Below are 21,884 nucleotides of genomic sequence, written 5' to 3'. Positions count from 1 at the left end.
ATAGTGAACTATGTGGTGAATGATCAAATGAGTTTTGGACACTACCTCACTCTTCTTCTTCAATAAACACAACAGCATTGCATTGTGGTATATGGGAGAAATGGTAGGGTACATCCTCTGTTCACTAGAAATTGCTCAGCAGGCATGGGAGAAAGATCTAGGTGAAGAGCTTTCTGAGGATGCCTGGCAGTACAGCCTGACCCGTATTCACACCTCTTCACTGTGCATACGACACGGTCTGATTCAATTTAAGGTGCTCCACCGGCTCCACTATTCAGGAGAGAGACTGGCCAGAATTTATCCCGCAGCCGACCCTGGATGCCCGCGATGTAGCCACAGTCCGGCGTCCTTGGGACACATGTTTTGGACATGTCGCACTCTCAACAGCTACTGGGAACAAATATTCAGTGTATTCTCACACATGTGTGGACAAACCATAGCCCCTGATTTCCACACAGCCATTTTTGGTATACCACCCCCAAACTGCAATGTTACAACTTTGCAGGCGAATGCCTTAGCCTTTGCTTCATTGTTAGCTCGTAGACTTATTCTTTTTAACTGGAAGTCAAAGAAAGCACCGTCATTTTCACAGTGGTTGAAGGAGGTCCTCTCTTTTTTGCCTCTAGAAAAGCTCAGATATAAAGTAAGCAGAGCCCGCGAGAGCTTCACTCTGACCTGGAGTCCGTTCATAGACTTTGTCGAAGAGTTTTCTTTTCACTGAAGGTACTGTCCAACTGGATGTAATCACAGTATATACAGACGTTCATATACACAGCCTTGTATTATTAATGACATGTATCTGAAGTGAAGTGTGATGTCCCTGTCTAACTTTTAGTTTTTGTTTCTGTTTTTGTTTTTTCTATTTTTGTTTTGTTTTCTCTTGGAGCCTTGGGGTGGGGAGGGAGGGGGGGTTTTTACTTCTTTTTCATGATGTGTACTATGTGCATATTTGTTATAATCTGAAAAACGAGAAATAAAGTATTAAAAAAAAAAAAAAAAATTGCTCAGCATTGTGGGTATTTTACAGTGGACTATATAGTGAATCAAATGAACAGTTGCAAATTCAGACACTAGTACAAAATAGCCAACATGCTATAGTCCACTAGTTCTGTAATAGGGAGCGGTTTCGAACAGGGTTATTATTTTGTCATTTCTTTGCCACAGTGGGATACCATTACATGCAGGACAAAGGAGAAGAACAGGGTGACTTGGTTCAGACATAGAATGAGCATTGGATTTTTGCAGTCCGTTTTCCAGCTCCATTGCTTTAAAATATGCCTAATAACAATTACTTCTCCTGGGAACCATTTAGGCGAGGCAGGGAATGGCAAATATAAAGGCAGAGGAGTTTTAGGGCCCTATTTTACTCCTGGTGAAAGGTGCTATAGTTTCTTGGGTAACACTTCATAATACTGTAACACAAAAAATGGGTAGTTACTGAGGAACGAGTAAGGAACGAACCATTAGTTCATGAATAGTTAATGATTAGTTAATGAGTAGTTGATAGGTAGTTCCTTAATGGTAGTTACTTAAGAACTGACCATTAGTTACCATGTTAACGAACCAGTAAGTAATGATTAGTTACTTCCCTAAAAAAAACTTTTTTTCATTTGTTTTCATTCACTAGTTCATTAATAGTTAATCGGTAGTTCCTTAAAGATCCTTAATGGTAGTTACTTAAGAACTGACCATTAGTTCCCATGGTAGTTACTTAAGAACTGACCATTAGTTACCATGTTAACGAACCAGTAAGTAATGATTACTTCCTTAATTTTTTTTTTATATTTCACTAGTTGTTAAGTAATGGTAAAGTAAGCAGGAAGTAATGGTGCATTCCTTACTAACAACTCGGTAAGATGTACTGCTTTACTTGAGGGGGCACAAACATGGGAACTAATGGTAAAGTAAGCAGGAAGTAATGGTGTATCCCTTAGTAACAACTCAGGAAGATGTACTGCTTTACTTGAGGGGTCACACACATGTTAAGTAATGGTAAAGTAAGCAGGAAGTAATGGTTTATTCCTATAGTATATACCGAGTTGTTAGTAAGGAATGCACCATTACTTCCTGCTTACTTTACCATTACTTAACATGTGTGTGACCCCTCAAGTAAAGCAGTCTTCCTGAGTTGTTACTAAGGGATACATCATTACTTCCTGCTTACTTTACCATTAGTTCCCATGATGGTGCCCCCTCAAGTAAAGCAGTACATCTTACCGAGTTGTTAGTAAGGAATGCACCATTACTTCCTGCTTACTTTACCATTACTTAACATGTTTGTGCCCCCTCAAGTAAAGCAGTACATCTTACTGAGTAGTTACTAAGGAATACACCATTACTTCCTGCTTACTTTACCATTACTTAACAACTAGTGAAATATATATAAAAAAAAGGAAGTACCGGTAATCATTACTTACTGGTTCGTTAACATGGTAACTAATGGTCAGTTCTTAAGTAACTACCATGGGAACTAATGGCCAGTTCTTAAGTAACTACCATTAAGGATCTTTAAGGAACTACCGATTAACTATTAATGAACTAGTGAATGAAAACAAATGAAAAAAAGTTTTTTTTAGGGAAGTAATCATTACTTACTGGTTCGTTAACATGGTAACTAATGGTCAGTTCTTAAGTAACTACCATTAAGGAACTACCTATCAACTACTCATTAACTAATCATTAACTATTCATGAACTAATGGTTCGTTCCTTACTCGTTACTCAGTAACTACCCATTTTTTGTGTTACAGTATTATGAAGTGTTACCATTTCTTGCACTCCAATTTTTTTTTTATTTTTTTTTTTTAATTGGGCCACTGAAACGCATGGTGATGTATTGACCCAGTGGCAATTAAAAGAAAAAAGGGCAATTTTGCCTGTGATGCTGAATGAACACCGTTTCAGTCGATGTGTTCCATGAAAGGACGCAGGAGCGCTGAGCACTGAAACAGCCAAGCAGCCCACACAACACTACTTCCATCAGGGAAGGCTGAATTCATTCAAAACTCAGTTTGCACCTAGAAAGCTGAGCAGAGCGGCTGCTGTGGGTCAGAGGCTGATACACACTGTCTTTCAGATGAGCCACCCCAATGACCAGCACAGAGCCTAAAAACCTCAATATGCTGTGCCCATTTAGTAACAACCCCATGACGGAGTGAATGCTTGGAGCACTCACAGATGTAGTAGAGATGAGACACGGGCTGTCTGACATGGGGGGAAAAACATGCAGGGTGTGATTGGGAATGAACTGAAGCACATTATGGACATGTACAGAGGAGCACAGATGGAGAGTGAGTCAGCAGAAGAAGAGAGATGCTGATGAAACAAAGTAGAGTCGATAGATGTGAATGAGGAGACAGCAGGGGGCTTTTTATTTTCAGAGACACAGCTGGTCATTAGCAGAAACAGACCACCCCCGACCCCAACATCAAAACAAACACAAACAAAATATGATGTAATGCTGAGTGAGAACGCCATGCCTCTCGCTTCAACCTCAATTGCTATGAATTTGGAAGTTTCAGATTAAAAATGAACCCCTGCAGAAGAGCCATAATCTAATCTTAAGCTTAATCATCATCAGATACTTCCCCGGAGTCTCAGGTCACAAAGTGAAGGCCAAACAGCTCCTTATTGATAGTTTCATACAGTAGGCCTTCGCGGACAGGCTCATTTTGATTGATTTGAACTACTACGGGATTTAGTACGGGATTTTGGGGCTGCCTGGGATACACTTCCACTTAGATGGAGGTCAAGTTTCAGATAGCTCAGGAGAACTGACAGGGATTTAGACTACAAATTAATTCCCACTTGAGGAGAGCAAATTTGATTTAGAATGGTCTGTCGGAATCTTTCTGCTATAGTTCTAATGCGTGCAAATCAGCACAAATTACTCGCTGGAGCTACAGGAAAGAGATGGTGCTGACTTATCAAACATGCAATGAAAAAGGAGAGCCGGCACTCACGGTAGGCTAATTGAAAAACAGCCTTTTATTGGGCAGTGAAAAAATTGGACGTTTCGGCTTCAAGCCTTTGTCAACAAAGCCTTTGACAAAGCCTTTGTCAACAAAGCCTTTGTCAACAAAGCCTTTGACAAAGCCTTTGTCAACAAAGCCTTTGTCAACAAAGCCTTTGACAAAGCCTTTGTCAACAAAGCCTTGGTCAAAGGCTTTGTTGACAAAGGCTTGAAGCCGAAACGTCCAATTTTTTCACTGCCCAATAAAAGGCTGTTTTTCAATTAGCCTACCGTGAGTGCCGGCTCTCCTTTTTCATTGTTATCCATTATCCAGGCACCCGGTCTGTTTTTCTTACAAGGAGTTGTGCGCTTTACCTCAATTCTATTATCAAACATGCAGACACACACACAGACACGGACACAGACACACACACACACACACACACACACACACACACACACACACACACACACACACACACACACACACACACACACACACACACACACACACACACCATTTACAGTACGGTAGTTAGTCTACTGTGTGATGTGATTTGTGATTGTCCAGTGTTTTGATATCACCATCCCTTTGAGAGGATATTCAAAGTTTATTTTAAGGGCTATTCACAGTCAGATTGTCTTATAGTGTAGAAAACATATATCCACTGTTTGACGCTGACATAAAAGTTGCTTTGCCTTGGTTATGTGCTGGGAATAGGAGGAGTGGATATTTGACAGAACCACTTAAGCTCCCTCCCCGATTTCTGCCAAAAGTCTGCACTCGTGAAATCAATCTTGGCATCCCCGTTCAGGCTCAGGAGATCTCTCATTAAGTGCTTTAATGTGGTTAATTAGCCAACCTGCATCAGTGCCGAGCAGAGCGGCGTGAGCACCGTGAGTGTCACCTACACCTGCTGAGTTCCACTCCGAATTTGGCTTTTTTAAGACCGGAGGACATCCCTCCTCCCTTGGAACCCACAGTCCACACCGCACTAATTAGCACAACTCACAGATCCCGAGGAGCAGTTGTCCACCTCTCCAACCTCGTACAGGACCACATCCTTGATGAACACAGCGATGGCCTTCAGGATGAACGACACAAACAGATGGATATGGATGTAGTTCCTGGTGCAGTGGAGCTTCCTATGGGTGCAGAGAAAGAAATGGAAGAATACAGATTGACGCAAACACACACACGCACACACACACACACACACACACACACGCATGCATGTGCGCGCACACACACACCTACACCTATACCTACACACACACACACACACACACACACACACACACACACACACACACACACACACACACACACACACACACACACACACACACACACACATCCTCCAACACTTCATTTTATGTTTTTTTTTCTTAGGAAAAAAACACACATTTAATAAAGGGCCTCCATGCTAATTATCCAACGTCCTTGGAGTTAATTTGTAAAAAATGGCAGCAAATCACAGAGTGAATCAACTCTTAATTGAGCTGTCTAGGTTGTTTTGTGGGTGTGGGTGGCCGTGGATCTGTGGGCTTTCACACTCCTCAGTAATAAAGGACAGAGGGAAAAAATGGTAATCCAGAACATTTATAAATCAGCGTAATTCCTGACTTCCTAATTACATTATGAGACTTCTGAAGATGAAATGATTAAGCAGCCATGCCAGGCACAACTGCCTGCACTCTGCAGTGGAGGGAAGGGTGCAACAAGCTCCAGTCTATAAAGTAATTTAGTTATGCCTACAGTGCCTTTTCTGTTCAGCTGTGATGCAGCACATAACACCCAATTTCAATCTTTAAAGTCTCATCTTACCTTATCTCATAGCTAGGAGATGATTTTTTCCCATTCTGTCACAGCTATTTAGAACCTTGCGTTGTTACATAATGGTGTGTTCTGAATTGATTCCGCTATTGACCAGAAGCTGAGAGAGGAACAGGCAGGTTTCAGGAGAAGAAGGGGTTCCATAGCAGTGGCGTAGGCAGAAATTCAACTATAGGTGCGCAGCGCGCCAAATTTCTGGATGTCATGAAGTCGTCATGCATTAGACTCTGGAGATGATGTGCCCTGCATTTTTAAGCTACAAAACCATTAGCTAGCAAGGCAGCAGCGCATTTGGGCTGCGCTGCATTGTGGTAGATTTCCGATGCAAACATCACACAGGAAATTAAATGTAATGTTGAATCACACAAATAAACAGAGTAGACAAAGACTGCAAACCACACATACCAAAAAAAAAAAAAAAAATGTGTGTGTGTGGCTGGGCCAGGGTAAGAAGTGGGCGGGCCTGTGCCTACCTGGGCCCGCCCATAGAAACATCCCTGTTCCATAGATCAGATCTTTGCTCTGAGGAACATCATCGAGCAGTGTGTAATACCCCACTGGCGGTACATCAAATTTCATTGACTTTCTTCGACAGCCTGCATTGTGACACCCTATGGAAGAATGTGAGGGCATATGGAATCCCTCCAATACTGGTCACACTGATTGGGTTGTTCTATCGTAACTTTGAATGCAGCGTCATTGTTAACTGAAAACCATTTGAACGGTCCACCGTGGAGTCTGGTGTGCAGGCGCGGACTGCATAATCGGGCACGTCGGGCAAATGGTTTTCACTGAACAGCAGGCCAGGCGCCGCCTACTGGTTTACTAGTGGTTTTATTACTTTATTAGTTAGTCTGAAGTAATATTACACTTCAGGGTTAAAGTGGGCGCATCTCATTGTAAAATGGGACTCGGCCCAAATTGGGCTTCAAACGGCCCAAATCGGGCTTCAAACGACCCAAATTGGGCTTCAAACGGCCCAAATCAGGCTTCAAACGGCCCAAATCTGGCTTCAAACGGCCTTCTAATGCCCGGCCTGAATTATGATCCCAGTCCGCCCCTGGTGGCAGGGGTCTACCATTTCTGCCATTCTCTTTCTGACTGCCGTAGACTGGATTATGACAGACTCAGAGGCATCCAGTGGACTTTGTTTTCCCAACACGAAGATCTAGACTTTGCCGATGACCTTGCTGTTCTCTCCTCAAAGCACATCCATCTGCAGGAGAAAACTGACAGACTGAACAAGTTTGCCACACAGACAGACCTAAACATCAATACCTCCAAAACCCAAGTGATGTACATTAATGCCACCCCAGATGCACCAATCACAGTGAATGGATACACTCTCGTCTCGACTATGTTAAGGAGTTGAGCTACCTGGGAAGTCTTGTCAGCAAAGACAACTCTGTACAAAAGGGCATCAGAGCAAGGCTTGGGAAGGCTCACGGTGCCTTTGCTAGGCTACAGTATCTGGAGGTCAAAGCAGTACAGTCCAAGAACAAAGGTCAGACTTTACAACAGCAATGTGAAATGTGTGCTGTTGTACGGCTCGGAGTGCTGGCGAGTGCCAACATGTGACATGAGAGACTAGAAGGTAAGGCCTTTATGACGATGATGTTCAGTTTGGCTGAACCCCATCCTATACTAGCATAATACAGTATGTAAGTAGCAAACTGTGAATCTTCCTTGGTCTTCTGCTTTCCTTTATACAATATGTTTTGTAGCATTTTTTATTTCTTGTAATGAGTAGCGCTGTAAAGAGTACCACTTTGGCCTTTGGTCTGCTACGTTCTTTTATACAATATGTACTGTTGTAGCTTTTTATTTATTTCTTGTAATTGTGTATTGCTGAGTGACATAACGAGTGACAAAATTACCACTTTGGCACTTGGCCTATAGCCTTGCACTTTGCACTGATCACTGGCACTTTAAACTGCTACTCTGTACTTATATTGTGTTTAACTTTGTCTGCACTGTATGTTTATGTTTTTATCCTTTTATGTTTTTATCCAGGATGTTGTTGATGCTATGCCTGTTTTCATTGTTTTTATGTCTTGCTGCTAGTCAAAGTGCCCTTCTGGGACATACGAATAAACTTGAACTTGAACTTGAACATGAAAAAGATCGATGCCTTCCACAACGGACGCCTCAGGAAAATCTGGCCTGAGAAGATCTCTACTGCACAGCTATACAAAGTGTCTAAGTGCAACAGTGTGGTGCTTGAAATCAAATGCCACTGACTTTGATGGCTAGGGCATGTCATCAGAATGGACCAGGAGCCAATCCCCAAGGTTGCACTAGATCAGGGGTGCCCACACTTTTTCAGCTTGGGAGCTACTTTTAAAATGACCAAGTCAAAGTGATCTACCAAACATATTTATTTATATATATATACACTGAGTATACAGTGGAAAACAGTGGAAACAGTGGAAAAACAGTGGAAAAACAGTGGAAACAGTGGAAAAACAGTGGAAACAGTGGAAAAACAGTAAAAAAAAAAAAAAAAAAAAAAAAAAAATCTTCCCCTCAATGCCATGCGATCGACCACACTACCTTCGCGATCGACCGGTCGACGTATTGGGCACCCCTGCACTAGATGGACTCCACCAGGGAAGAGGAAGCAAGACCGGCCCAAAACAACCTGGCGGCTAACGGTGACAGCTGAGGTATAGGAGAGGGACCTAACATGGGGCGAGGCATGCAGCGCAAGACAGGTCAAGATGGAGGCAGATCGTTGAAGCCTTATGTCCCGCCAGCGACGAAGAGGATTAAGTAAGTAAATTAAGTTCCTCATGTTGGATCACTGCAAAATGCCAACTTTAATTCAACTTTAAATGCATGCTAGTTTTCTTCAGTTTAAACTAGTGTAAACAAACACCACATGAGTGGTTGCATGCAACCAGTTAGACTGGCATAATTCAGATCATCTATGAGTGTAATTCTAATCTGACTGGTCGGGACATATATTGGCACATAATCTCAATGCACATGGGAAATGCACAGCAATGTGAAAGTGATGAAAAATGCCAGAGGTATAATCTCTTGTTGTTTTTGTGTTTCAAATGTGAGATCTAATTTACATCACCGCTGTAGCAATGTCAAGAGACCACAGTCAATAATCATGAGCGTAGACATATTCACTACAAAATAAACTGTTCTCCATTTTGATACATCATAATTTATTCCTTCCTTCTTCCTCTTTTTCTTGAAGTATTCACAATTCCTTTATGTATAGAATAAACTATTTTCTTCAAAGGCAGTAATGCTGAAAGCTCAGATGGTTATTGTCCTTTCACTCAGTACCTGTGATCTGGTTCAGGAACAGGTGTGACAGACAGACATGCACGCACACGCACGTACGCATGCACGCACGCACGCACGCACACACGCATGCACACACACACACACATACACACACACACACACACACACACACACACACACACACACACACACACACACATCACACACACACACACACACACACACACACACACACACACACACACACACACACACACACACACACAAAGTATCTGTCATTGCTAACTAAGTATCTGTCAACTAACTCAATAAATAGCCAACATATTGTGTTGGGAAGGACCGGCCAGGAAGATGCTGCAATCAATCGTCATCATCGTCAGGAGGGAGATATATCACTGTATTTTTAAATTCCTCCATACTTCAACCAAATCATCCAATAACGCTGGAGATGCAAGACGCATGCCATCAAAAGGTCAAAGAACTGAATTGCTGGGGACCGACATAAAGCGCTTACGTTTTGAGTGACAATTCATTTCATCCAGCAAGTGTCCCTTTCCTCCTCTCCTATAGTTTAACATAAGCCTTCCGTTTCTGCGTCAAGCTGCATTGATCAGAGATGATTAAAGTGTTTACTTGTTTGGTCTTTTCCTTTGACAGTGGGATGGTATAAACCCCTCCCCTCCTTTCAACATATCTCCCAGCAGGCTCCATGGAGATGATGATCAATGTGCACCAATGTGGTGAAATGCTATATTACTGTAATGCTCTGCCCAGGGCTCCTGCAGAGCTGACTCTCTCTCTTTCGCTCTCTCTCTCTCAAATATTTGACCATGTGAGATCAGAAAGCTCAGATTAATCTACATATTCAAATTCTGGAATAATGGAAATCCTAGAACAAGAGAAATGGCAAGGGTAGGCTCAATAACCCCCCCCCCCCCACACACACACACGTTTTCTTCTTCACCAGTGAAGAGTGACTCTTGATGAAGAGAACAGTGAGAAGACTACTAGGAAGCATGAGCAACATTCAGATGTGTATTCTGAGTGGTTAGTGTGTGTACTGTATGGCTGAGGCCGTATATCTACCTGAAGATGCAGAGGATCACGATTGCTGTGATAAGGGAGATAAGTGAAACACTGTGGCCAATGGTGTAGCCAATCTTCACTTGCCAAAAGAACTTTCCCTGCAGAAATAAACAACAACTGCTTGAAATCAGGTCAGGGTCAATCAAACAAATTACACAGACATGTCATTGACGAGGGAAACACACTTAATCTTACAAAAGAGAAAATTGGGCATTTGAAATAAGTTGATTTGTTTCCATTGTACTGTAGGCTACTTCAATACCTGAAATCAGAGGGTTTTTCAAATGTCTTGTATACAGCCATACAGAAATTAGAGCATCGGGAGCTGCAGTGAGAAACACTTCCTCCATAAAACATCATTGTAACTGAGACATCTGCCTGCATATCCATAAACACTGTTCTACCAATAGCACTGACAACAACAGGGCCCAGTGGGATATACAGTAGCTGTCACACTGAGCTTAATTCATGATTCCAGTGTTGGAGAGAGAGCAAAGGTGCGTGTCCATAAGTCAAAGAAAGTGACAAATGATTGACCTTTTGAGTGTTTAAAAATAGATTTCCACAATCTTGTGCTTTTATCCTTGACTTGTACTCACTCTCTAATAAAGTAGCATCATGTATTTTACAAAGCGTCAGCCTCTGGCATACAGTGTTCCTCGAACATTTAGAACTTTTCATAGTAGGTTTTCACAATGTTGCTGCCAGGGCATTGCATGTTTTTTGCTTGATGAAAATGAGACGCTGTTTCCTCCTGTGACATACGGAGGTATCACGTACTGTATGTAGAAAGATGGACATCAAATTCCTTTTAGCCAGGTCCCTCCTCACTTTCATATGTGGAATACGAATGGAATGAGGCAGCCTCTGTGACTCAGAGAGGAGAAAGCTGTGCGGTGAGGAGAAAGTAGTGCACATTCACTCTTCACTCAGCCTTGTCAACAGTGGCAAGATGAGCTCTCTCCTCCTAATCTCTGAATATCAGACCAGACATTTGAGTCATTTTAGAGCTATTTTCCAACTAAGATATAACCTTTACCTTATCTTTAACTATGATATACGTGGTCTGCTATTTGTCCATCAATAGATGGAAGAGGCTTTGACCAGAAAATCCTAGACTGCATTGCAAGAGGCAGTGAGATCTGATTAAATATCCGGAGTGTCTATTCGTACCCGGGTGTAAATATCTTCTGCCATGTTGTGGGGCTATTCGTACCCCCAAACCTATTTACAAGCACAGCACAGCGGGGGAGGCTCGGAACTGCCTGTGAGGCAGGGCAGTACAACCTGCTACGGTATATGCACGCACACACTACATCCATCATGTATCTGTAGTTCATCTTTTAATTAAATAACCTTATTTTGCGAGACAAAGATACATAAAGCCAATACGCACAGCTGTCTGTCTGTCTGTCTGTCTGTCTGTCTGTCTGTCTGTCTGTCTGTCTGTCTGTCTCTCTCTCTCAACGTTACTGCTGGCTTTGCACGCTACTAATGCTACATTCTTCGAGATGTTCTTTAAACTGTGCCGACTCCACTCTCCTCCGCTCCGTTCCTCTCTCGTCATCTAGGCACTGACAAAAACAAACGCTCACTACAGCTGCTTTGCTTTTGAGATCTGCTTTTCTCTCCCTCTCTCCTTCCCTCTCCCTCTTTTAAAGAGTCTTTACACATCCTCCGCATGCTACACTTGCAACATTTGAGAGAAACATCAATGATTCTTTGGGATTAAAGGATGGGTTTTCCGTGGGGAATATGAATATATATTAAATCTCACGCCCCTAAGGTTTTCGAATCCGTTGAAATTTTTGAAATTGGAGGTTTACTCACAGAGATATCAACCGAAATCCATTCTGTGTGTGGGGGGGGGGTGGTGGGGGGGAGGTGCGGGTGCGGGGACTCGAAATACTACATTTCCCACAATGCACTGGGCTCGCGTGGCCTTCGTTTTTATGCCCACCCCTCAGGCATTTGGCTGATATCAAACTCCAGTAGGTGGCGGTAATGCACATATATGTTTGCCAACCGCCATAAAACTCAAAGAAGAAGAAGAAGAAGGCTTCGACAATAAAATATACAAAGAACAAGAAATAAATCGAAAATAAAATTGCCTCCAAATTGCACCAAATGTAAACGGTAGTATATATGTCGGGAGATGTCTTCATAAATTTTTTTTCATGCATTTTAAGGCATTTTCGTAGGAGTTACGCGCATCTGATGTTGTAACTATTTTCTGTAAAAATGTGTAAAAACGGGTACATTGCTCAGCGTTGATTTCGTTACTTCAACCCACCTACTACTAGATGTAAAATTTGACGAGCTTTCCAATGCCGCCCGTGTCGATTAGTGCTTCCGTTCCCGAGATAATGGTCTCTTTGCAAGGAACTATGGGAAGCTAATATTAGCTACAGCAGGCTAGGCGGTTGAAAAGATGGCTGCGTTTTTGTTTTGGTCAAGGCCTCTGAAGGGGCGTGGAGGACCTCTAGAGGCGGGACCATGGCCAACAACAGTTGTAGTTCATAGGTGCACGACTTCCGCAAGGCGGACTTGGGCCAGATGACGCGAAACGCGTCGGCTGGCCCAAAAAATATGTGAGAGATGCTTGATATCTCTGGCAGTGAATATCCAATTTCAAAAATTTCAACGGATTCGAAAACCTTAGGGGCGTGAGATTTAATATATATTCATATTCCCCACGGAAAACCCATCCTTTAAGGTTTGAATGACACACTTTGACTTGCATTTTGCTTATTCTTTTAAATTAATTTTCTTTTGCACGTTGTCTCGATGCTTTTAACGTTTTATGTAAAACACTCTGTATGGCCTTGTTGCTGAAATGTGCTATACACATAATAAATGTGTCTTGCCTTGGCATTCAGCCAGTGTTGCCTGTGAGTATATTGAGTCACTGAGGGCAAATCATAACAAAGTCACCATGCAGTATTGAAAAAAACAAAAAGCATAGAACAAACTCTGAGGTCGTGACACCAACATCATCATTGTCATTTCCCAACGTCTGGTCTGACACCCACCCACCCACAGAGAGAGAGAGAGAGAGAGAGAGAGAGAGAGGAGTATTCTCATTCGAGTCTCGCTGCACACTGACTTTTGAGATTATTTCTTACTGTGCTGCTAAGTTCATTCATACTGCGATCATTTGATGTTTGCACTTGAGTCTCTTATATATTGGTTATACACACGTTTACTCACATCATCACCAGTGCTGTTGAGATTGTACCCACAGTTCAAAGCAATGTCAACAGGATGCATCACCGTCCAGCCGTCTGCTGTGCAGGTTTTGGAGAGGTTACCTGCCGAGGAAGAAGATATCAATAGGTCAAACACACTAATGAGGGTTTCCAAATTCCAATCATGGAAGTTTGAAACCCTCATTAGTGTTTTGCTTGCACCTGTGTTGACCCTGCCATTTCGACACAAAATGGCCCCCATGAGAAGGGTCTATTGCCACATTCATGTGCTCCTCGGATTATATCGGATTTACCAGGGGTGACGTGGTAATTACGACAGGACCCCGTTCAAGTGCTCTTGGTCAGAAAGAGCAACAAACATGGACACTTGTTTTCTTGTGGCTGGTGTTTTCTTACAAAAAGCAAGTAGTGGGTCATTATGGTAGCTACATAGGCCATAATGTGCAACTACTAAAAATAAATGATAACTACTATGAACAGAATAACAAAAATATATAACTTTTTACAGACAATTGGTGCCACGGAAACTCATGTAGCATCGAAATCTCAGAAATTCCCATTGGTAAATACGACATTGAAGGGGCGTTCATGTGCTCACAACTCGTAAATACGGTAAATCCAATATATCTGAGGAGCACATGAATGCGGCATATCAGTCTGACAAGTAATAAGACTACAGACAGCTGATATTCTGGGGCTTCCGGTGTAGAGCAGACTTCCGTTTCCGTCACTGTTTACAGCCTGATGACGTCACATAATCTCTATAGAGATTAGCCCAAATGCTGTCTGGACCTGAAACACATCAAATCGATCAACTCCAACTCTAGTCTCGCATCAATCAGACTGTCAACAATGACCGTGGTGCGAGAAAGCGGAAGTCTTGGCGGCACAGACACCTGCTCTACACCGGAAACCCCGAAATATCAGCCATTTGTCCCAGAATGAGTTGTCAGACTGATATACTCTGGGTGCCTAGACAGCCATGCGATAGCTTAGACCAGTGGTCCCCAACCACCGGGCCGCGGGCCGGTACCGGGCCGCAATGCATTTGGTACCGGGCCGCGAGCCAGCTCAGTGGCCTTGTGGTTTGAGTGTCCGCCCTGAGACTGGGAGGTTGTGAGTTCGATCCCTGGCCGAGTCATACCAAAGACTATAAAAATGGGACCCATTTGCCTCCCTGCTTGGCAGTTGGCACTCAGCATCAAAGGGTTGGAATTGGGGGGTTAGATCACCATATGATTCCCGAGCGCGGCACTGCTGCCGTTCACCGCTCCCCCAGGGGATGGAGAACAAATTTCGCACACTCAGGTGTGTGACAATCAGTGGGACTTTACCTTTACCTTTACCAAAAACCTTTTTTTTTTTTTTTATAAACATAGGCTATAATATTATAGGGTGTGTGTGGTAGTTGAAACATAGTTTCAAGTTGACGTTTATTTATGTTTCTAGTTTAAACAAAAACATAAATACTGTAGGCTACATATACAGTGCAACACAAAAGGCTGTTATTTACCCTTTGTCGCCACCTGGTTAGTAAATATATATGTAACTAAAACCATTAAAATTGACAACCGGTCCGCGATTTTTCTTTCCATGTATCTACTGGTCCTTGGCACAAAAAAGGTTGGGAACCTCTGGCATAGACCACTCAACCCGAGGCTCTAGAGCCACATGCGGCTCCTTTATAGGGAGTTGTGGCTCTTTTAAAGCAGCTACGAGCAAGATTTTCGATTGTTATTAAAGTCTAAGTTTAATATCAATGCATCACATCTTACTTCTAATAGTAGACGAGACCAACGCAGAGTAGTCTTGCTTGAACCCCGAGTGAATCGGCCAGTGTTAGTCTGTCTGTGGCCAGGGCAGATCAGGAAGTGAAATGAAACGGTTTGCAGCAGCCACTTCGGCCATAACCACAAAATAACTTCCAAAAAACCTGTTAGAATATAACGAGAGATGTTCGTGAGAGTAGCGAGCCCCTGCATGGCGTGTTCCTTGTTTATGGTCTGTTGCTAGGCAGAGCGAAACGGCAGAAGGCAGGGAGCTGCCGTGAACCGTTTCGTTTCACTTCCGGGTTTATCCGGCCTGCTGGTAGACAGATAGAGAGAGAGCCCCCTGGTGACGCGAGGTTAGACAGACACAGACTCTATAATCATCAACAGAGCAATCTCCGATTCACACGGCTTTGGTCTCAGCTACTATTATAGGTAAGATGTGATGCATCAATATTGTAATTATACTGTTTAATAACAATCGAAAATCTTGCTCGTAGCTGCTTTAAAGGAGAATTTCGTTTTTTTTAACCTGGATCCCTCTCCTCACATTAATTATTATCTGACGACTCACCCAGTGTTCTCTGCAGCGTTTTTGTCCGTCTTAGGCGTTGTTTTGAGATCAATAGTGTGCAAGCCAGTCCTAGAACGGAGCTCCGTGGGGGCCACGTAGCAGCGTGCTTTTCATCCATGTAAATAGACCGTTTTATTCCCGTTTTCGGATCCCTAAAGAACCAGCAGACTGCTATTGTCCCCCGGGCTCTTTACAGCGGTAAAGAGCGCCGAACGGTAGTTGTTACAGGCATCCCATTTCCGCCTGTCGGGTCAGTGAGACTTTCCTGACGAGAGTTGTGTCTCACTGACCCGACAGGCGAAAATGGGATGCCTGTAACTACCGGTGAAAAGAGCCCGGGGGAGAATTGCAGTCTGATCGTTCCTTAGGGAACAGTTTATGACGATATGCATCGAAAACTTGAATAAAACTGTCTATTTAGATGGAGGAAAAGCACGCTGCCACTTGGCCCCCACGGAGCTCCATTCTAGGACTCGCTTGGACACTATTGATCTCAAAAGAACGCCTAGGACGGACAAAAACGCTGCGGAGAACACTGGGTGAGTCGTCAGATCATAATTAATGTGAGGAGAGGGCTGCAGGTTAAAAAAAACTGAAATTCTCCTTTAAGTCTTACTTTAAATAAATAAATAAATAAATAAATAAATAAATAAATAAATAAATAAATAAATAAATAAATACAAATCTACTAAAATAAAGGGAGGAAAAGGAGTTTTTTTTGGATTGTGGCTCTTTAAAATATTTTTTTTGTCAATGTGGTTCCTGAGTAGGACAAGGTTATGTACCACTGGCATAGACACACATACATGCACAAAGACGCAAATGTGCACACGTCCAAACACACGCGCACACACACACACACACACACACACACACACACACACACACACACACACACACACACACACACACACACACACACACACACACACACACACACACACACACACACACACACACACACACACACACACACACACACACACACACACACACACACATCCTCCAACCCTCCATTTTATGTTTTTTTCTTAGGAAGGTGCAGGCTCAATCCTCTTTAGGATCCTGAATGGAAAGTCTAGAAAACACTGACTAAAATAGATGTGAGGTCCTCTTTCAGGCAGATGGAATCAAACCAGGCATTCGTAGTCTGTGCGGACGGCTTCCAGTCTTTTCAACAGATTTATTGCTGCATTGCAAATCATTGAGAATACTCCATGTCATAGCTGGGAAGGACAGAAGAGCAATCAATAGGAGGAAAAGCCTTTACAAAGCAACTTCACCAGACTCAATGCCATTTCACAGAAAGACAGACCATGACAGTATTGCCTTGCTAGGATATTGTAAAGTTATATTGTAAAATCCATCCATCCATCCATCCATTTATCTTCCACATTTTCCTATTTAGGGAAACACCTTGGACAGGTTACTACTCACACAGAAATAGAGATGCCCTTTTCCATTACTAGCCATCTCGCTGTCCAAACTGGAAGAACAGCTTCATGCTGCTAATAATGTTATGCATACAGTACAGTATCGCTGAAAACCCTGAAAACAATGTCAGTCACTGTAGCTACTTTACTGTCAAACTATGTGTTGTAGAATGGAATTTCACCACTCCTCATCCGCTATATAATAATTATAACAGCTTATATAAACCAAATTGAATGAAAACCAAAGAGTCAAGGAAGTGTCTTATAAAACTATATTTAAAGCCATAACATTCTCCTCTAAACTGCATTGAATCTCAATGTAAATACATAATTGATATGTCATACAGAGTCCAAAATATTCAGTGGGACCTATAGCAAAGACCTGGCTCCTAGAAATGCTGAACTCATTCATGGCACAGAAAACACCCGTATGGAGAAAGGCCAAGATAATTGCTATTCCCAAACCTGGCAAAGACCCATCATCCCCAAAGAGCTACAGGCCCATCTCCCTCCTCTGCATCACCTACAAGCTCTACGAGAGGCTATTACTCTAATGCCTCATGCCACTTATAGACTCCAAGCTGACCAAAGACCAAGCTGGTTTCCCCCCTGGCCGCTCCTGTGCTGGACAGCTACTCAACCTTACTCAACACATCGAGGATGGATTTGAGCGCAAACTAATAACTGGAGCAGCATTCATAGATCTCACTGCTGCCTATGACACTGTCCAGCACCGTACAATGATGAAGAAGCTACTGTACATGACTGCCAACCTCAACCTCTGCCAAGTCATCAAATGCCTCCTCAACAACAGGCACTTCTACGTCCAGCTGAACGGTCAGAGGAGCAAATGGAAAGCCCAAAAGAATGGCCTACCACAAGGAAGCGTACTGGCCCCCCTCCTCTTCAACATATACCAACAACCAACCACAATGCCGCCGTTTCATCTATGCAGATGACCTCTGCATCACCACCCAACAAGAGGACTTCCAGAAGATCGAGTCCGTCCTCGAAAGAGCCCTCCAAGAGATGTCAACCTACTACAATAACAACCTCCTGAAACCCAACCCATCAAAAACCCAACTGTGCAGCTTCCACCTGAGAAACCGAGACACAGGAAAAGAACAGAGCGTCTTGTGGGATGGCCACAAACTCTCCAACCATCCGCACCCTGTGTATCTTGGAGTCACACTCGACAGGACACTCTCTTTCAAGTTCCACCTACAGAACACCAAAGCCAAGGTCAACACCCGCAATAACATCCTGCGCAAACTGGTCAACTCAAAGTGGGGTGCTGACCCACTAACAGTCCGTGCAACCGCCATGGCACTGTGCTTCTCCATAGCCGAGTATGCCTGCTCAAGCTGGAGCCGATCCCACCACACCAAACTGGTGGACACAGCCCTTAACGACACCTGCCGCATTATCACGGGATGCATCAAGACAACACCTGTCCCCTGCCTCTATGCCTTAGCTGGCATTGCTCCCCCCGACATCAGACGCTCCACCATCGCTCAAGACGAGCGGAGAGCACAGGAGCTCGACATCAGGCACCCCTTGCACGGCCATACAGCACCTCCACCCAGACTAACATCAAGAGCCAGCTTCCTGCAGACAGTCCTGCCCCTCCAGACATCCAAACAAACAGCAAGGGCCGACATCTGGAAAGATGAATGGAAGCAATACAACAACCGAACCCATGAATGGATGGAGAGAGAGGAATTACACCCACCGAATGCCTCGCTAGCGGTCACGACCTCCCATAGAGACACTGCGGAGTGCGTCATCATTCAGAAACCACGCCCAAAACGGGGGAAAACAGAAACCCCCCTTCCAATCCTGGTGTTCTCCTATGAATTGAATTGAATTGAATTAGCCTTTATTGTCTCCCTTGGGAGAAATTATTTTTGGGCATCAAGAGACACAGCGTTAGACATATACATATTGACATATAGACAGTGCAATCAGACGACAATTAACATTACATTCCTACAGTGTACATATACATCAAGCGTACCCAGTGGTAAAGTATTGCACCAGCCCTCCACAAAAAAAGAGAAAAATGTTGAAATGAAAAATTATTAAGTATTGCACCGCTTCCCTAAGAATAGAACATGATGAGCTGTACTAAGTTGGTCTGCGTTATCTCTTACTATTGAGTGCTTTAATGGACAGTGGGACAAAGGAAAATTTATACCTGTTCAATTTACAGTTTGGTAACCTGTACCTTCTGCCTGACGGCAGCATCTCATACTCTTTGTGGAGGATGTGATTGGGGTCGCAGGTAATTTTGAGGCCCTGCTTCCTCACCATCTCCTCAAAGATCTCTTGGAGAGGAGATGGGGGCTGCATACCGATAATTTTACCAGCCCTCTTAATTAGGTTTTGGAGTTGTGATTTAAGTTTAACGGACAGGTTACCAAACCATGTAGTGATGCCATAGCGGATGATGGATTCAATGGCTGCCCTGTAGAACAGCAGCATGATGTTTTTTTCCACTCCATGGACCCTGAGCCTTCTCAGAAAGTGCAAGCGCTGGTTAATACGAGAACATACAAAATCAACTTGGTTGGCCCAGTTTAACTGAGAATCAAAATAAATTCCTAAATACTTATACGATGTCACCTGCTCTACTCCATCCCCATGGATCAGGATCTGACTGTGATCCCCCACAGACCTAGGATCAAAAACAATTTCCTTCGTTTTTTTTACATTTAGAATGAGGTTCTGCTCCTCACACCACTTCACAACCTCTGCTAGCTCTTGTTTGTACATGTCAACATTTGAAGTTTTAAACAATAAACTGAGTATAACTGTATCATCTGAAAACTTAATTATATAATTGTTGGGATACTGATTCTTCAGATAGTTTGTATATACTATAAAAAGAAAAGGAGAGCTTACGCAGCCTTGAGGGGCTCCCGTGCTTATGACCGATGTCGCGTGCATGGTTGCGTGTTGCACAAAAAGATCGTCTATACGGAAGATGAACACTCCAACTTACTTCCTTGACAGCTAGATCCACATTTTTCTTCTCGCCAATTCTCAATGGCTTCCTTGTTTTGCTCAGGAGTACACTTTTTTTTTTGTCTGCGCAGCCCACCACACAACAGCTTTTAGCTATGTTTAATTCAAGGAAAATGACGCTGGTGTGTGGAAATGAACGGAGCTTTTCCCCTGTGATGTACGTGGCCTATTTCATGCAGTATCTCTATAGAGACAACCTAGAAGACCCTTAACAGACTATGGGCCCTATCGTTGTACGGCGCTATCGTTTGCGCTGCCTTTGCGCTGCGTTTGCGCGCCTCTTATTGCTATCGTCTGCCTCCACCGTCCAGTTTTGCGCTGTGATGACACAGGTGTAGGCGTGGCCCAGGCGTGTCGGTGGGCCTCTAGCCTATCATGTGTCTCGCGCAAGTGTCATTTAGCGCTGTGGGGAAGATACCGTCGGTATGTGGCGAGTGCAAAGAGAGGTTTGGGAGTTGCCCGTTCCAAAATAGGAGTTCCAGCGCAATGTGTTAGAAAAAAATCGCCTTGGGTGCTCTCAATTTTAACGCCAGGAAATAGCTGGTCTTAGCGCAAACGCAGACGTACGCCTGAGCGCAGACAGTCTCCACATCTCCGTGCAGTGCAGGAAATCCTTGATTGGATCCATTTACGCACGGCATGGATGTCACTCCACTCGCGCCTGCACACACTCTTCTCTCCTCGGAATGCCACGTTGATTTTCAACTATTGTCTACATTGCAGAAAAAACACACCTTGATTTAAAAATGAGAATTCGTTTGTCATGGTTTTATTAGGCTACATAATTCCCGACCATACAGGTCTGTGTTGTAACATTAGATTACTTTAGGTAGGAGAGGGCAATGTATAATGGTTGGAAAAGATCAACATTTGCTTTTTATTTTCTCCTGCGATTAATGCGATTAATAAAATGTGTGCTGGTGGAACGAAATTCTACTTCAAATAGAGCAGCATCACTCATCGCTGGCTCTCAGTACGCTGCGCAATTACGCATGCAGACAGTATGCTCGCAGCGGAGATGCAGGAGAAAGAGACCGAAAAGGAACAGGCTAAGCATACGTCCATACAGTCAGACGTTTGGGCAGCAGCCCTTTTTCAGCGTGTGAAATGGCAATAATACACAAGTGATTCACAGGTGGGCATGAGCACGTTATTTGATTTCTATGACAGCCTCACATCTCTCTCTCTCTCTCTCTCTCTCCCTCTCTCCCTCTCCCCATCTAGGCTATCTTTTCTCTGTCCCTCTTTCTCTCTCACTCTCCCTCTGAGTGAGGAGGAAGCTGCTGACGTGACGCTGTGGTTTTATGGGCATGACCACACCTCCACAATGCTTTTGGGCATAAACACGCCTATACGGAGATGTGCGCCGAGATGACGTGAAGTGCAGCGGGCCGACACGCCCACAATTAGGGCTTTGCGCGGCGCTATTCCAGGGCAAAACGGGCGCTTACCGCCATCGGGAAGATAGAGCCCTATGTGTGGAGCAGGGGAGGTGCAAAGCACTGATGAAAGCCTGGACATATCAGACAGAGGACACATGCAGCTGTGGATCAGTACAAAACATGTCCCACCTGCTAGAATGTGTCGATGCCCCCCAGTGTAGCCCACAGGATCTGGCTGAACCCACCCCATCAGCTGGCCTGCGCCCGATATTGGCAAAACGACATTTGAGACTGCTACGGACTCGAAAAGAAGAAGATTCTGTGGAGATGTCACAATTCGACATGTACTTTA

The 21,884-nt window shown here is 43.7% G+C and overlaps 1 protein-coding gene across 1 annotated transcript in view; it reads right to left on the bottom strand.

Moving 5' to 3' along the window:
* The window catches only part of vipr1b (vasoactive intestinal peptide receptor 1b), a gene marked incomplete at both ends in the record, with an annotated part of 98,565 nt that overhangs the window by 14,690 nt on the left and 61,991 nt on the right, over positions 1–21,884 (bottom strand). The window contains 3 exons of the mRNA XM_083651579.1: positions 4,965–5,097; positions 10,139–10,236; positions 13,349–13,449. Coding sequence (XP_083507705.1) covers positions 4,965–5,097; positions 10,139–10,236; positions 13,349–13,449 — 332 coding nt within the window. The remainder of the gene's footprint in view (positions 1–4,964; positions 5,098–10,138; positions 10,237–13,348; positions 13,450–21,884) is intronic.

This window comes from Poromitra crassiceps (assembly GCF_964638095.1).
Source record: "Poromitra crassiceps genome assembly, chromosome: 2".
NCBI classification, from domain to species: Eukaryota; Metazoa; Chordata; class Actinopteri; order Beryciformes; family Melamphaidae; genus Poromitra; species Poromitra crassiceps.
The sequence above is the reverse complement of the archived record's forward strand: the minus strand, read 5'-3'. Positions and strand labels throughout refer to the sequence as shown.